This window comes from Gadus morhua, chromosome 7 (genome assembly GCF_902167405.1).
Source record: "Gadus morhua chromosome 7, gadMor3.0, whole genome shotgun sequence".
Taxonomy (NCBI): Eukaryota; Metazoa; Chordata; class Actinopteri; order Gadiformes; family Gadidae; genus Gadus; species Gadus morhua.
The window spans coordinates 23,316,593-23,330,241 of NC_044054.1; the positions used below are offsets into that span (position 1 = coordinate 23,316,593).

The window sequence follows — 13,649 nt, forward strand, 5'->3', positions numbered from 1 at the left end:
ATGGAGAAATATGCGGTTCTATCCAATACCCTTTTCCCTTCGTCATTGTTCCTGATGTCACCCGTTCTATAAACAGACGTCGTCTTGACATACCCCGACTGTGTTGATTGATTGAAGCAAAATCAAAGAGGGCTCGTGAATCAGACAGACCGGCATATTTCCCACCGAACGAGGGACTATGCACCTGTACCTGATGTCTTCAGCAATGTTCCACTTGAATGCCTCCAAATGGATTTATAATGTAGATGGAGAGAGAGGGAGAGTTTGTGGGGGGACGGATGGCAAGGTCTAGTTTGTGTGTGTGTGTGTGTGTGTGTGTGTGTGTGTGTGTGTGTGTGTGTGTGTGTGTGTGTGTGTGTGTGTGTGTGTGTGGGTGTATAGATAGGGGAGAGGGGGTAGAGAACTCAAATCGCTTTCTTGATTCATCCTTTTCTTGCCTGGTACAGTCGAGTGGTGCTGGGTTATCGCGCCGTCGGTCTCCACGCTGTTCGAGCCACCTGGGCCCGGTGGGTTTGGCAGCCATTGGGTTTTCAATTACTTAAAATCCATCCCACTCATTTAAAATGAATGGCCTTGGACCTGACCTGAACCTGGACTTAAGTTTGGCCCCGGTCACCCCCAACCTCCCCAAGCCAAGAGAGAGATTACTTCTGCCTCTCCCCTATCAGCTTATCGCCCAAAGGGAGTGAAGCATGCTGGGGGGGGGGGGGGGGGGGGGGGGTCCGGTCTTATACTGAATTCCTACTGAATTTTGAGTGTGGAAGAGTGGAAATTATTTTGACCACATTGTGCTCGGTTAGTGACTCCATCGTGAAATATCCCTACATTGACTAGCCCCAGCAAATCCGGTGGACCAAGCATGTATCATCCATGTAGCATACATTCCCAAATACATTATATTCGAGATGCAATTCTAGATAAAAACAGATAGAAACGCTTAGTATTCACTGTCTTCCCATGCAGGGTCCAAATGCACAGTAGTCTACCACAGAATGAAAGGCACTGTCGACAACACATTCACAGTGGGTGGCATGATGTGAGGGTTAGCCTGGCTGTTGTGCAGGACGTAAGCAGTATCCTGGGTGATCTGTCATGTGGGCCCAGAGGGCATGGCAAGTGATGGCAGGAGGACTGTCCTTTTCCCCCCTTTTGCCTTATCAGTGTGACAGCGCGGTGTTCTAATCACAGCCTGCCAGACGGCTGTTAATTCCCCCTTTCCTTGCTGTCTTTCACTCAATGACCCCGATTCAACTTGACATTCAAATGTGTCTCCGGAGAGCAGAGTCCCAGCAGGAGCAGCAGCACAGGTTTGAGACACAGTCAGAATAGGATCATTTCAAATCACATGCGGGTGTCAGAGATCAGGGAAACGCGGTGAATGTAGTGCGATGGTGTCTGCGTTTTACAATCCGCCTGAGGAAGTCGGCCAACGAAAATGTTTTACTCATTCCAAAGCATATTTGGTGCATTCAACAATGAAGGTTAGTTGTTGTTTGGTGTTTTCTGGTTTCATCAACACTTCCAAATGAATTTAATATATACCAAATGTCTGGCCATCTACTTGACTTAGCAGGTTAGCCTGGGGATAGAGACCAAGTGACCTTGTCTTTGATGTTGAGGAGGATAGAGTGAGCCGTAGAAGCGGAAGTAGTCATATACCTATTCGGACAACTCAAAAAACAACTCCTTCGAAGTAAATGAACCCCTAATACGAGATGTTTAAAGTAGATGTCAACACAAGAAAATAAAATCCTGCTGCAGAACAATCCCCACTTACTTGCTGATGTGACCGGAACCATATGCACACACGCAACGTGCCTTTTACAAACCAGCACGCATCGCACACGCACAAAAATACCATCCCGTTATACAACCACATGTAGTTTTCCATTCTCCACACTTGATTTACCGTTGTCTCCACTTTAATAAAAGAAAGACAATAGGATCACTGCCATTGATAATTACTTTTTAATGTGCCACACTCATCATGTCCAATTTCATGCCCCTTAGGCAGCTGATCACAGATTTAATCAACACATTATTGCTTGCTACACTTAAAGTCTGGCTATCGGGAAGGGATTCCTTTTAAACCTGTGTGGGATGTGGCGGGGTGTGGGTGTGTGTGTGTGTGTGTGTGTGGGGTGGAGTTGTAATACAAAGACCATAAGTGAGGGATGTGTGTGTATGTGTGTGTGTGAGTTTGGGGAGGGGGGTTTGTGATTTGCCTTGCATGTGCATCCAATCTCGGCCGCGTCTCTCTTTGATAGACATTTAATGTGCGTTCCAGGCCATTAGGCAAGGGCTACTGTTGAGAATGAGTTCACATTAACGCAAACCGGGCGCCGGCGGTACAATGTTGCGTAACGCTAAAGTTGTTCGCCGTGTTGTCAGCACAAAAGAGTGACTTTCCTCTGGCCCCACCTAAGTTGTGTTGACAAATCGAAAACGACGTAGGTTGCGTTTTAGAGTCAGAACCTCTCCTTAAATATCCCCCCCAGAGGTTTAAAAACGAGGTAAATATTACTTATTAGTTCTGCGTTACCCTCAGGTGTTCCTCTCCACGTTTGTAGAGTAAACAACTGTATTTATAACTTCAAACGACCCCGCGTTGCCTAAATGCAGCACGTTTATAATAATTGAGGAGGATGACATCACTCGGAGTGCAGAACAAATCATCGTGTGGATCGTGTGCAACATAAACATGTCAAACTTCAGAGCCGCAGCTCATCTTCAGACATTCCTCTCATGTCTATCTTTAGTCACGACTGTTCATTCCCTTGTCACTCTATCACACAAACACCCCCCCCCCCCCCGCCGAACCTCCATATTTGACACAACACCGTGATATAAATTCATCATCTGTTGCAAAGGGAAATGGGGAGTTTAGTAATCAATACCCGCCCCTGAGCAGGGAAACAGTTCAACACCTAAAAAGGAAGTCAGTGGCGCCATGCTTGTCTGGCTGGGGCTAAGCAGGGCCAACACTGTGTGTTGCAGAGCTTGGAGAGAAGGCAAAGTGGCCATCTAGTCGAAATCAGAAACTCAAGTGGATTGCACCAGTTCACAACGAGCGAAACACAATGGTTGATTGGTTTGATGACTTTGTATGATTTTGTAGCCCCTTTCTATTATATTTGTGGACTCTTTTTTGTTCCAGTAGATTGGCAAACCCTTTCCTTCCCTGTTTCTCGCTGTTGTTGTGTGCCCCTATCCAGGGCGTCTCCAATGCTCTGCCCGCAAAGCTTAATAGACCTGGACTGTTGTTATGGAGCTGCAATAAAGTGCACTGAAAATACCCACCTTTATATTCCTCTGATTGTGAACTCTACGTAAAAAGCCGTCATAACGTGGGACTCTATGAAAAGAGGTCCCAGTCATGACCTCATGACCTCACGACCCGTGTCAGGCCCGGTCTGTGTGTTGTCCACCAGTGGTCCTATACTTTACAATACCCCTGTGTGCTCTTTGGCTCCCACTGCCTGCCCTGCACGCTCCTACTGTAAACATGCACTTGTGATCTGCTGGGTTCGTCCTTGAATGCTAATCCCCTCTCTCTCCTCTGTTTCTCCCCGTGCCTCCCCCCACCCCCTTCCCCTCACCGTTGGTCAACCTCCTCCACCTTCTCTGTCTCAGGAGCGGCTCAGACCCCAGGTAAGACCCGTCCCTCTCACCTTTTATTCCCACCATTGTTCCGTCCCCCTCGCCCACAGGCCTTCTCGCTCACTCACCCCACCTGTGTACGTGTGTGTGTGTGTGTGTGTGTGTGTGTGTGTGTGTGTGTGTGTGTGTGTTTGTATGTGTGTTTCTGCATTGTCTTTGTGTACATGTATGACTTGTCAGTGTGTCTGAAAACTTGTTTGTGTGTGCGTGTGTGTGTGTGTGTGTGTGTGTGTGATGCGTGTGTATGTGTGTTTTAGCCACTGCCCACCTGCCACTTATTCTCTCGTCCTCCTGTCATTGCACTTTCTCTGCATCAGAATATGCTCATCAGTATTTCTGTGTCTCCTCTGCTGCCTGTTTCAATTTGAGAGCTTATGATGCCACCGACACCACTGCTACTGGCTGATAGGTCTTCTGACGCCTGACAGAGTTACACTCCTGAGCAATACGCTCCCAAAAACACATCACAGTGCTTAGCATGATTGTTTGTCCATATTTGTGTATGTCTTATTGTATGACTGTTTATCATGGATGTCTGTGTGTCCGTCGCCATGTGTCTGTCTTTTTGTTTTTATGGCTCTCTGCCATGTGTGTCTGTCTGCTTCTGTGCGTCAGCTTGTCTATCGGTTAACTGACTTTAAACTGAATTCCTCCCCTCTGAGATCAATAAACTACTCTTATCTTATTATTAACATGCACATGCACTCAATGACCCAGACTGGAGTGGATTGTTCAAACAGATAGTGAAGAAATATTTGTGGCCCTGATCTATTCTGTGATGAAAAGTCTAACATGATTGTGTTAGATCCTGCATCACAGGCTAACAGAGAACCGTAATGGCAACAGTACAATTCTGGTGCCATCTTAAAATAGATTAATGCGGTTCTGTGAACAGATACACAAAAGCGATCAGCCAAGTAAATTGAGCCATTGAGGTTAAAGCCAAGATGCTTTGTAAGGGATCGCAATTATTACCTTGTCTTATTATGATATCCAGATCATTTGAATGATAAGGAGGTGTGGCTGAGATGTGGTCTTTGGATTTGACGCACACAGTAGTAAAGAGATGCAAATATCACCTCTTTGATTTGAGATTCCAATATCAATGTCATGCTATCTGTAAAAAAAAGCAACAGATAGTCATGTTAATAATACCTAATCGAAATCATTTAGTGTGCAATAAATTATGATTATATATTATGTGGCCTTAATCAGAATCTCTTTATTGTCATTGCACAAAGTGCAACAAATCACTGAGATCTATGCTACAATGAAATAAAAGGCATTAGAAAGTTAGTCATCCCTACCTAAACCAGTTCCTTTCTAGACAGGGTTCAGATAACGTTTGCACTCTAAATGATTTGTTCGAACCCCACCAGAGACAACTGGCTAATGTGTTGGTACACAATGCGACACAGCAGTTGTGTACTAATACACAGCAGACACAGCGATCTCACTATGTGTGCTGTGTGTGTGTGTGTCTGCGTTTGTTTGCCTCCGTTTGAGAAATCAGACGTTAACCGGTAGCTCATTGCACTGGCAATGCCACTAGTGGTAAAAGTAATGGAAAATGAATGAGGAAGTCTGTGAGGATTTATGCTTTATCGAGTCTTCAGTTATTCTTTACAAACATAAGGACTCAGCCAGGCTTGTCCAGCGGTGAGGGCTTGGGTCTTGAGTGGTCACAAGCTGTTTCTTCTGATGTCCCTGTTTCTCTGGAGCAAACGAGGGTTGATGTTAGGTTGCTGGGATAAGACTTTAGATGCTTCTTAGTTGGCAGTTGTGTTTTAGATGATTGGTGCAAGTGGCCTTGACCGTTTCGCTCTTCAAAGCTCTCGGCAAAGTATTTATGGACTACTCGGGGAGTGCACGCTTTCTCAGCGAGAAAAAACGTCAACTGTTTATTTTGGTGTGTTTCTAGCATTACAAAAATGGTGTTCTCCTTCGGTTTTGTTCAGCACGCGTAAATCAGAGGCATCGAAATAGATAAGGATTTGTTTGAAAAAGGTGCCAAGAGAATACAAGGGAGAATTTGTAAAATCTAGTCGACTGATTAAAAAACAAAAAGAAACATGCCATTAAAAAGTTACATCCAAAACTCTCAAAACTTGCCAAAAGCTAATCCCCAAACATTTGTTAGCCCAGTGTATCATAGAAACACAGTGATGGAAGCATTATGCATGCATGGTAGCATTATCCATCCAAATAGCGGCTGCTCTCTAAATCCATTGTAGGCTTTCACTTAGTTTACCAACTCCAACCATGCAGACTTTAACACTTTTAGCAGCTGGCATTCAGGTAAGGAAAAGAGAGAAATAGCAACTGAGCAGTCAACAGATCTCACACCTTGTTCCCTTTTGGTCCACAGAGAAAAACTACCAATCATCACATTTATTTTTGATGGTGGTCCAGTTTCCATTTATACAAGTGCACTAACTGTATGTAATTGGAAGACGGCAGCCCAGTGCATCTTCCTGCACCCCGCCCGATGTAATACAGTAGAACTGTGTTTCATAATGTGGAACTACTGCATTTATGTGTGGCATTTTACGACTGCTCAGAACAACCTCAGACACATATTTTTTACGAAATAAAGTACAATTATTATCCAACATTGACTTGTTGGATGTAAAGCTGGGCATTATTTTTGAGGTTATTTCCACAACCATGTCCTGAAGACACAATCCCAGTCTTATTTGTGGTGGAAACAATGAAATCACTTCAAGTGTTTATTTTCCCCTCAGATTATTAGATGTTTATATGCAATCTGTTCGTATAATTCATTTGCACCATTTGAAGCCAATTTAGGGACTTTTTCTAATTGTGAAATGAATGAGTTGTGACTTGTTTTGAATGCAGCATGGCTCTGCCAAGGTCCCCAGACCCTCTCACTTCCTCCTCCCTCCATGTCCCGCAAGAACTATTCTTCAGCCCAGTGAGGTTGTCACTGGGATAAACCGATTCCAGCATATACATTCAAAGCCCAGCCTTGTCCTGGCTCCCCAAATAAAGATGGAGCAGCTGTTTTTTTTCTGATATGATGTCCTTGTGTGTTTTCTGTTGATCAATGGCAGGGGAGCACACGAGAAAAGATTAGAACTCAGAGGGGCACAGTGGGTAAACAGCAGCGCTCGTATCTCTGTGTGCTCAGGCTGGGCATTTCGAGACGCTGAGGCAAGCAAGGCGTGTACCAAGACGCGCACGTAGACACATGGCTGAATCACTCATACGTCATCGAGGTCTCTGCATGCATGTGTTGCCCCGTCCGTGCAGAAGCCTTGATTGGCCATGTTTAATTTCCCTGACTGTTGATGCTCTATTGTTCGTACACACCACTGATTCATCGGCAGCGGCCCACTACAGCCCAGGCATCACTCAGCACACAAAGGATTGCTTTTTTTTTTTTTCAGGTCGGCAAACAATATGCAAATTCCAATGCGATGTTCGTTGTATTGTACATTGTACACTGTATTGTAATCTCTTTCCAATAACAGAGTGATAGTTCTTGTCTCGGGCCTTAGTCTATATCCCTGGATTTGTCGGATATCTTCTGTCCTCAGCGGGAAACGGCTGCAGACAGCTATTTTTGCGGCCTTTCTCCTGCATCCCTAGGATGTATCGGCTTATTGTTTTATAGCTCTCAAGATATGAATCATGACGCCTCTTTGTTATAGACTCTTGCCAGGAACAAATGGAGGTCCATCATCAGAAGTATGATTTCAACATGTTTCTTATTTTAGATTTGAACAGAATTGGAGATTGTGCTTAGGTTCAAGCATGTAATAAAGCCAATTCCATCGAAATTGTTATTGTGAAACAGTTTACGCTTTTTAGGATTGGCATTTGAAAAGGTTGTTTTGTATGTGAACATTACCGCTGCCGCCATTACACACTCACATTGTGTATAGTTCAGATCTGAAGTTCATTAGTTTCATTACGTTTCACCATCATGGTTAGTCTGAGTCTTTGCTTGGCAGCTTTGCATGCGGATGGAGAGCTGGGGCCTTGGTTTGCTGGTTTTGTTACAAATCAATATTGAGTCGACCCTAAAGGATTTACCTTCATAACCTATGGAAAAAAACGGAGAGGCCATGAGCGGTCTGTAGTCGCCAGAATAAATGCAATGAAAACACAGAAGAGGTTTGATTGAAGGGGTGAATGCATCTTGCGCATGTTGTGTGTGTAGGCCGACACATGGATTTGTGTAATGTGCTTGGTACATGGGTGAGTGTGTGTGTGAGAGAGCGAATTTGCTTAGCATACAACTTGTATACATCCTTCCTCCTTCTTGCTATTAACACATATCTAAAAAGTCCTGCTGGTTATGTAACCTTTTGGTGCTTTTTTAAAAATAAAATATTGATATTTGTTCTGTTCTGCAAAGGCTGAAATCAATGTCTGTTCCACAAGAGGAAAAGGATCAATGAAGACCAATATATATATATATATATATACAGTATATTGCAGATCACGTACATCTCTGCTTTGAAATGGGGACCTAGGACCATAGAAATAAAGCCCCCGCACACAGTCTATGAGCCTCACTGACGATCCACACCCCCACAGGCCGTTTGGCTATACAGAGTCCGGCTGATCCAGACCATATGATTTCTATGGTCTGGAGGTGTTCACAGATATGTCTCAGAGGCTTCCCTATGTTCTCTTGATTCTTACAGGACCATAATGACCCTATAGGAGAACCACCTCAGCCACGTAATAAAGTGCGCTGTTTCACTGTCATGAATTCCTCCATGAATTGACTGCAAAGAAAGGTCATCCAAACAACTTTGTGAAAAGTGGTCCAAACAATTTAGTGAAAGCTCATTCATAACGCTTTTTCTATTCCTCACATAGGCCGGCTAATATGTTGCCGTTCAGGGTGTTGGTGGTTTAGCCATGTTGAAGGAAAACATATATAAATTAAGGCATTTTCCAAGCACAAAAGAAATGTAAACTGTGCACCTACTGAATAGTTGATAAGAGGTGGTAGGAAAAAACGGTGTTTGTCACAGGAAAAATACCTGATTTAATAATAATAATAATAATCCCCTCCTAGGGTTTTTACTACCCCCACATCCCCGTCGAAAGCCCCGGCAGTTTACAACACACAATCCCAGACTGCATCTGCCGGATCAAAACACCAGCACTTTGTGGCCCGTGTGCTATCCCCATCCCGACCAGTTATTATCTCACAAATCACTTACCCTGGCAGGTAGCTGCCCGACTTGTGTAAATAGGGAGAGGGCGAGTGAAAGCAAAAGCCTTTTTTATGTATGCTGAAAGAACCCCCTGAGGCACAAGCGTTGGATAACTGCCTTTAAAAAGCCAAAAGCAGGAGAAAAATCCAGAGATGGGACACAGAAGGCAATACTTTTTGTCTGTGTCACGATCACCCTATTTAAGACACAATATATTATATATATATATATATATATATATATATATATATATATATTCATATTCCAGTAAGGCTAGTACAGTTTTTCACAGGAGTGATCCCACAGCTGTTTATTATGAAATCATTTGCATTCCCTCAAGTCTTTGTCAGCCTTCAAGGAGTTATGACTCTGAGTGGGAGGAGGGGGAATATGTATTAAAAGGTGAATATAAATACCATTATATTAGTGCAGGGGGAGCTACTCCGTGGACTCGGCTTCTTAATGGTGAGAAAAGCGCCACAGGGGCATGATGGGGGTCGCACATATCAGTGCTATTATGTTTTCTTTAATTGCTTAAATAGTTTAAGTTCCTTTTCATTCAAAGTGGGCCCGTGAACTCATGATATCCTCCAGTGACGTGCGGAGCTCTGTGGGGGATCGGATGGAGAAGGAGCACATGTTCTCAATGGCCCTCTCGCTTCGGGCTGTGATCCCGTGTCCGGTCTCAATCTCCTCAGGACCGCATAGCTTGAATATGCTCCGTAATTGCTTAATAATTGCCTCGTGGTTCTTATGTTTGATACAAAACGCGTCTGCTTAGCACAACCTAAACAGCCTTTTGTAATTCTTTTACATTGTTTCATAAACAAGAGCCCCATATGGCAAGAGCGTCTGGGGGTCAGCCCCTACACACTCTCATTAATGCAAGAAAGCTTATTTGGGCGGAATTAATGATGGCTCCCCCATCGTTTTCATCCTGCCCTTGCCATCTGAGCAACCCTGCTGATTCGGCCCAAACGGATGCTCACAACAGCCGCGTTTCGATGGCTTGCGGTCACCTGAGTCACCTTGTTGGTGAGCCAGCTCTTTTAGCTGTGGGTTTATCCCCTCAAATCCCTCCGGAGTAAGTGTGAACGACACAAAGATCTTAAGTGTTTATATATTAATGCATGAATTCGTTATGCGTGGAGGAATGCTGCTTTAGAATACAGTTCAAGGGAGCTGATGAAATGCCTCACAGATGTCAATGAGCAATGCAGGCAGGCAGGCTGGCGTGTGTGAGACCCTCAACCTCTGTCTCTTGGGGATGTATCCCCCCCCTGGGCACCACCCTCCTGGCCCCCCCAATGAAGAGCAGCCCAGCCTCCAAAATGAATCCTCTTCTTCCGTAGGACCTTTGTTTCCCATCCAAGAGATATATACACAAATATTGTGGTATTTCCTTGTGTAATAATTGAGTGACGTGGGTGCTAAGCAGGCATGACTGTGTGCTGTCACGCAGGACCGAAACCACCTCGCTGCCAGATGTTTTGTATTTGCGATGTGCTTTTCTGTTTGATTGTCAGCCAAGTCGTATTGAGTATGATACTGTGGCCCGTACGACATGCCTGGTACAGAGATCACATTCTGCCTCTTGGATGTGTGTGTTTGTGTGTGTGTGTGTGTGGGGGGGGGCTGGGTTTGGGTTAGGAGCCTTGATTGTGAGTCGTTGATTTCTAGCTGCTGCCGACTGCGCTTGCCAATATCCAACTGGTCTCCGTACAAGAGCAAATCAGGCCAAGTCTATTATTATGTCTTTGTCTGTAAAGAAAGGGTTTATGTATTCATATGTTGAATGGCTTTGTTTGTGTCAGGTGTTGTCGTTGTTTTGAAATCCGGGTTCTGAGTCTTGGGACTTGAGTTTTTTAGTTTCAGTTTGAGGACGAGCACAGGATCATTGAAATTAATATGTGTAGTCATGTAGACGCTCTCTGTAGCTGTTATCCAGCACGAATGAAGTGCTCAAATAAGACACACAGTACACAGTTCATAATGGAGAATGTTTTCCAAAGGGAACATTAACGCAAAAGGTGGCCCAATGTCTGCTATTTCATGTTTACATCTGGCGATGAAACAGCCATTATTAACGTATGATCTACTCAAGATAATCGTCCCAGAAATCCTCCGTAATGTATTCTGCATGTGCTCCCGCTGACTAAATATCCACCCTCCGAAGCACCATCAAATAGGGTGAACCAGTGTGCGTTGCCATGACACAAGGCGGTGTAGAGGGTCAGGCGTGGATGTTGTGGACAAAGAAGGATGATGCACCCGGTTCTCTGTGCTACCGCAGTGCCCGCCCCCCCCCCATCCCCAACACACCTCCTCCCTCACATTCAGTTCAGCATTATTCATATGGCCAGCCTCCCTCCTCTCCCCCCTACCCCGTCTCCATGTTCATTTACCCTGTCCTGCTTTCTACCCTTTTTCCCTCCTTTGCTCTCTCTCTCTCTCTCTCTCTCTCTCTCCCTCTCCCTCTCCCTCTCCCTCTCTCTCTCTCTCTCTCTCTCTCTCTCTCTCTCTCTCTCCCCCCCCCCCCCCCACCTACTGCCTTTCAGCCTAGCGTTCCATAGATCTCATTCTCTCTCTTTCAAACACACACGCGTACACACACACACAAGCGAGCAAGCTCCATCTGTAGCTACCCCTCCGCTGACACATTAATCACCCCCACCCCAATGCTCTGAACCACCCCACACATACCCACACCGTAACACACATACACACACGCGCGCCCTTTCAGATAAACAGGGCAAGTCTTCTACATGTAAATGCATGAGCTGCCATGTGACTGTAACATCTCGGAGAGAAACACAGAGGGGCACAGGGAAGCTGGCAACACACACACACACACACACACACACACACACACACACAGATACGCACACACACACACAAGCACACACAAATGTACGAGCACTGAACATCCCGCCCACCACTCAAGTGATCTTGACTCTTGGCTACAGCTAACCTCCCCCCCTCCTTCTGCCTCCATCTCTCTCTCTCTCTCTCTCTCTCTCTCTCTCTCTCTCTCTCTCTCTCTCTCTCTCTCTCTCTCTCTCTCTCTCTATTTCACTCCTGCTCTATATTTCTCTCACTCTCGCCCCAACCCATTCCCTCTCTCTCCCATCTAGCCGTGGCTCTTGCATGACCCTCTTATTTTCCTCGTCATTAATGACACCGACAGCTGACACTGGCGTACTGCTTCGCCCCTCCCTCCCTCCTCCCACTCACTCCTTCCCTCTCTCTCTCCGTCCACCTGTGTTTACCCCCCCCACTCCCAACCCCCCCCCCCGTCTGGATTTCATTCTGGCAACAAAACACTCTCTCGATTCCAACGCGGGGCACAACAGATGAGGGCTGACGTGCACGAGTGTGTGTTCGTGGCATAGGTGGCTGGGAGATTTGGGTCGCAGCCAAGTGTGATTCAACGTGGCGATACGACGTGTTTGTAAAATATTTTGCTTAAACATTTAGAAAAATGGACAACAGTTCAGATGCGGACACACGTGTGTTTTTGGGGTCTGGTATTTATTACCGTTATGGCTTGCTCAGAGTGTATTTGTTGCTTCTTAAAATTGAGCATTAGGCTTCGGGTGTGCTCTGTATTGGTGCTGGCTGCATCCTCCCCGGTCCCCCTGGGAGGGACCCACTTCCTAAAGGTATTTCCACTAACCAAAATGCATTTGCTGTTATTTGCACAGTCTCTTCTTTTCACCATAACTCCCAACGAGCCACATTCTGTTAGTGTGTCATGTTCCGTTTGTGTGCTTGAATTAAATACATACATACAAAAACACGTCAAACCAATTATTTTGATGTGTTATCGATTTTTTTTATCACAAATATTGTAAATTAGAACTACATTTGAAATATTAAACAGTGTTCCCAACCATCCCTAACCCTCCATGTTTTTTTTCTCTTAAGTTGAATCTTTTCATGTCCCAAAGTAAAACGCTAGGCTACATTTCCTACAAATGTTCCCAGTTTCCGTCAGTCGGTAAAATCGTGTCCCCCATAAACCCCAGCTCCCTGGCGGCTTCCTCACTGAAGGCGTGGGGGTTGCTGTGCTGACGGCGCAACACCCTATTTGTTTCTTTCTCTGACCAAAGGAATTGATTGTCTGCCGGGCCGGGAGGGTTAGCTAGCTTCGAGTGGGAAGGGGGCCGATCAGAAAGATATAGTGTTGCCTTTCGTTTTTTCCTGTGCCGTTGAGGGCATAGATTGTAATCACTGCCCTCCAACAAATACTAAGCAGAGAGGACAAAAGGTGTTTCTTTGGTTTCCTCTGTTATCTCGCTTGGCGTTATCTTTAGGGTTTTGTCTTCATTTTTTTACTGCTGTTGTGGTTGTTGGTCAATAGCGGTTAGCAACGAACTTGAGCAAATTAATGTATCTATTATCATGGAGGATTTCCAGAAGGCTGGAATCCTGGTCCTTCAAGCATGTGTACCACATGTTATTTAACCCTTCCCAGAGGGAAGAGAAGTCATGTAAATTCACAAGTGAGGCTATGGGAAGCTGTGTTTTCAGGAAATGACTCCCAAGCTTTTCCTGCCTATGCAATTCACCTAGTATGATGACATGAGTAAAGGTGGGGATGACTTCGGTAATATAGAGTTCACTCATGCAGCTGTTGCATATCAAATCCGCACAAGCCTAGAGAATGCTCACATAACCTTGCATATCTTTGTCTGAGTTCTGAATTCTCTATTCTGTCAGAGTGAGTGGGCGGGTGTGTCGAGAGAGCATGCCTGTATGTGGGTGGATGTCTGTGTACATACATGCAGT

General features: G+C 45.1%; 1 protein-coding gene across 1 annotated transcript in view; it reads left to right on the forward strand.

Moving 5' to 3' along the window:
• The window catches only part of cadm1a (cell adhesion molecule 1a), a 272,264-nt gene that overhangs the window by 187,133 nt on the left and 71,482 nt on the right, over positions 1–13,649 (forward strand). Inside the window, 1 exon segment of the mRNA XM_030361356.1 lies at positions 3,634–3,651. Within this exon segment, the coding sequence (XP_030217216.1) occupies positions 3,634–3,651 (18 nt within the window).